Source organism: Microtus ochrogaster, chromosome 22 (assembly GCF_000317375.1).
Source record: "Microtus ochrogaster isolate Prairie Vole_2 chromosome 22, MicOch1.0, whole genome shotgun sequence".
Classification (NCBI taxonomy): Eukaryota; Metazoa; Chordata; class Mammalia; order Rodentia; family Cricetidae; genus Microtus; species Microtus ochrogaster.
In genome coordinates, this window is record NC_022023.1 from 1,989,486 (window position 1) to 1,993,944 (window position 4,459).

The 4,459-nt window shown below is 38.6% G+C and overlaps 1 protein-coding gene across 2 annotated transcripts in view; it reads left to right on the forward strand.

The window, feature by feature from the left end:
* Acer3 (alkaline ceramidase 3) overlaps positions 1 to 4,459 on the forward strand; it is a 67,935-nt gene that overhangs the window by 26,416 nt on the left and 37,060 nt on the right. The window contains exon 2 of one of the 2 annotated variants that reach the window (XM_005357536.3): positions 2,484 to 2,594. In XM_005357536.3, the coding sequence (XP_005357593.1) occupies positions 2,484 to 2,594 (111 nt within the window). Of the gene's footprint in view, positions 1 to 2,483; positions 2,595 to 4,459 lie in introns of those variants that run through there. The other variant, XM_026784353.1, reaches the window with a different exon arrangement.

Genomic DNA, 4,459 nt, shown 5'->3' on the forward strand with positions numbered 1-4,459 from the left:
AGAGAGAGAGAGAGAGAGAGAGAGAGAGAGAGAGAGAGAGAGGTATTCACCGCTCTACCCCAGTGAGTAGGGACGGTCTCCTTGCACCTGCTATTCCTTTATTCTGCAGAGTTCTCTTTGCTTCTTAGCTACTGGCTACTCCACTTCCTTCTTTTAATTAGTAATCTGTCCTTGAACTTGAGATCCTTTTATCTCTGCCTCCCAAGGTATATCAGGTGACTTAGCACCAATATTTTTTATTTTTGAGACTGAGTCTCATGTAGCCCAGGCTGGCCTTCAATTCACTATGTAGCTAAGGATAACCTTAAACGTCTGATCTTCATGCTGCTGAGTGCTGGAATTATAGACACGCACCACTTGGTTAGTGTGATATTGGAAATCAATTCCTAGCATCTAGTGTCTCTCTCATGCATGATAGACAAGAACTCTCCCAACTGAGGTACATCTCACCCTCTTCAGCAATTCTTGTGAACTTTTCTTGCTCAAATTGCTCCATGGCTTACCGATTCTGGTTAGAACCTGATCAATAGCAGTTTAAAAAAGTTTTAAGTCTGCAATCATGTATATTATTTTGCTATCATTTATATAATTTCCCATTTAAAGGGAAATTTTATATCTATTTTTAAATCAACTTTTTCATTTTCTTTTGTTCCATCACTCCCTCCCCACGCTGGAGCTGAGTCCCGAACCAGCTCTTGCTAGGCAAGCACTGAACCACCGAGCTGAATTCCTAGCTCCTAAATCGGCTTTCTAAAACATATGTCTGGAAAGTTGTCTCAGAGGCTAAGAGCACTTGTTACTCTTGCACAGGGCCCAGCACCGCATGGGGCCTCACTAGTTCCAGGGGACCTGTGCCTTCTTCCAAACATCTTCAGATGCTGTCCCTTATATAAAATGGCATAATATAATCATATAATCTGTGTGCATCCTTCAATATGCACCATGATCCCTTGATTACTTACAATACCTAACACAATGCACATATTGTGTAAGTAGTTACTGTAATTTATTGTTGAGGGAATAATGGCAAGAAAAAGTCTGTGATTAATATATGCATTTAAAAATATTTCCAGTATTTCCAGAATAATACAGAGTTCACAGATATGGAGGACCAACAGTATGTGGTTATACTTTACAGTAATACAATTGAAGTAGCCTAATATTCAGCAACAGATGCCTGGTTCAGTTGAGACCAGGTTGACTGAACTTAGTACAGATTTCCAATACTTTTATCAGATATCCTACCAACATTTTGACTTATTAATTACCTATTTTTCCTTGGAAACTTCCTGCAGTTTTTGCCTTTCCTTCTTTATTTCCAGCTGCGTCATCACTGATATCTTGAACTCTTGGTCTTTTACTTTCCTGTGTTGCAGCCCCTGTTTCTTATATTTTTATCTCATCTTTTCTCATAAGTAATGTCCTTGTTTTGGCTTCTTACATTATCTAGTTTGATCCAGAGAAAAGACGTATTGCAAATATACTTTTCAGTCCTGGATTTTTTGAGAAAATATCTCCATTCTACTTTTTCACTTTGCTGATGATTTATCTTGATGTTAGTAACTATATTGAAAATCATTCACTTGAAACATGAAAATATGCTACTCATCTCTGCCTATCATAACACTGTATTGTTTATCATTTCTTTCCTAGTTTTACTAACAACTTTGGCAACTTGGTTTTATTCTTTTGCTATTCATGTTTGAACTTTATTTTCATTACGTTTTATTTATTTATCTACATGTGTGCACATACACATGCATCCCAGAACACACATGGAAATCAGAAACAGTGTGAAGGAATTGCTTTTCCACCATATGTATGGACCCCAGACATTAGAGTGATGTCATCAGGCTTGGGGACACACCTTTGCCCACTGAGAACTTTTTTAAAAAATAAAAACGAGTACAAAAATTATATAAGATCCACTACATTACAGAAAAATTAAAATTTAAAAATCTATTGTCTCACGTCCTGGAAGCACTACAAGGAAAATGAAATATTACAAAAACACATAAAATGTAAACTTTCAGTTCATTGCTTTTCAATTCCACGGCCAAAATAAATAACCCAATTATTTATATTATCATTATTTATATTATGTGATGTTATAATATCAGAATTTATATTATCATCCACTTACAGAGAACCACACTTTGAGTATAGACTTCCAGCTTTACCTAACTTACTGTTGTATCTCCGAGGTTTTTCTGAGATCCTTTCTTTGCTTGCTTTTAGAATTTAGAAATTTGCCTTAAGTGGGTATACTCTAAAACATCCTTAGGTTCATTTTTCAGGAAGTATCTTTGTTTTATTTGATTATTTTGAGAAATTTGTATTGAATAAAGACTTTTTTGTAGTACCTTGATGATATCTTATCACAGTCTTTCCAGTGAGTTCCTTATTTAACTATTGCTAAAGACTAAATGAATGTGTTCTTAAGGTCGCTGGTTAACTAATATTTTCTTGTGTTTCCCATGTAGGGAATACAGTGAGCAACCTGATTATGATCATACCTCCGATCTTTGGCGCAGTTCAGAGCATCAGAGATGGACTGGAGAAGCGGTACATTGCTGCTTACTTAGCACTCACGGGTACGTAGACGGCATCATCTAAGAACAGTGGTGTGCTGTAATAGTCTTCCATACGCTAGAGAACAGTCTCAGGTGAATAAATACACACCAAAAGCTGTAGCATATGAGAGGTAATGTCCATAAGTGTAATAAGAGGTCTTATAACACCTGTCCACAGAAGAGTCTCTCTGAAAGCCTCAGGCGTTGGTAAGAAGGTGAGCACTGTAGGGGAGCCTGAGATTGTTTGGAGAGTGCACACCCACACCCAGCTGTGCTCCTGAGTTCAGGCCTATGTTAAGGGCTTGTTTGATATGCCAGAGTGTTCAGAAGGAATCACATCTATTAGAGCAGTGGCAGAGAGGTTTATCTGCCTTCTGACATTGGTCCTGACAGTGAACCTGAAATTTATATTTTGCTTGGCTCAAAACTCTGATGTAGATCTCATTGTAGTTGAGGAGCTGGTGGGAGGTGCGTGCACATCTGGGCACCAGCATAGGTTCACCTGCTACTCAAAGGGATCCCTGTCAGCTCCAGCTCCTGCTGCTGCGGTCAGAACTGTCCCAGCTATGGGGACTTCTCGACCACAACAGGTTTTTTGAGTCCCTCTGAAACTTTCCCTGCGTCCTCTGCAGATCTATAGAGCTAGGCTCCCCCATCAGTCTTGGAGCAACACCTCAGTCTAAGAGCACCCCGAATACTGAAATGTCTGCAGTGGTCACAGACTCAGGAAATATACATCGCCTGCTTAGAATTTCTGAACAGGTTAAGGGAAGAAGGGTAGCACAAAGAAAGCCATACTGACAGAGACTGAAACAACACCTAATTCTTCAATGAGAAGACAACATCTTACGTCTCAAAGCATCAGAAACAAGCAGTGAAATATGACCTCACCAAACAGACAAAGTAAGTTGTCAGTGATTGACCCCAGAAGAATGGAAGACTCTGTCAAAAAATTTCAAAATAGTTTAAGAAATCTTGACACGGGGCCTAGAGAGATAGTTCCATGGTATAGAACACTTGTTGCTCTTGCAGGGGACCTGGCTTCAGTTCTGAGCACCCACATGGTAGCTCTCAACTATCCATAGCCCCAGTTTCAGGGGATCTGACACCCTTTTCTGACCTCTGAAGACACTAGGCATGTATGTGGTGCACAGACACACATGCAGGCAGAACACTCATACACATAAATATATCTTAAACAATTTTTTTAAAGGAAGCTTAACTAGCCTTAGTAAAAACAGTTCAGAAATCTATTAGAAAAATTTAAAGGAAAGATGGAAATAGTACTTTAAAAATCAAACAAAAATTATGCAGCTAAAAAATATAATGAATGAAATGAAACCTATAGTAGAGAACACCAGCAGTGAATCAGACAGCTTATTTAAACTTTAAATACATAGTCAGTCAGGAGAGGAAACTAAAGAGGAATGAAAGAGGTTTAAGGGATTTGTAGAATAACATCAAAAAGCATTTATGAGTTATTTGAGTTCATGAAAGAATAGAAGAAGACAGGGAATAAAAGGTAAGAAATTATAGGGGTGGAGATATAACTCAGCTGGTAGAATGCTTGCTTAGCATGCCCCAAACTTTGACTTTTATCCCAGGCACTGTGTAAAGCGGATATGCTGACTCATGCCTACAATCTCAGCAGGTAGGAGGATCAAAATTTCAAGATCACCTTTGCTACATAGAAAGTTTGAGGCTTCCTAGGCCATATGAGACTGTCAAAAGAGAAAGAAAAAAATATATAGCAGGGCTGGGTATGTAGCTTTGAGGTAGGGCACTTAACTTTCACAATTTAACGATCACAAGTTAATGATCAGTCTTTAGCAACACACACACACACACACAGAGAGAGAGAGAGAGAGAGAGAGAGAGAGAGAGAG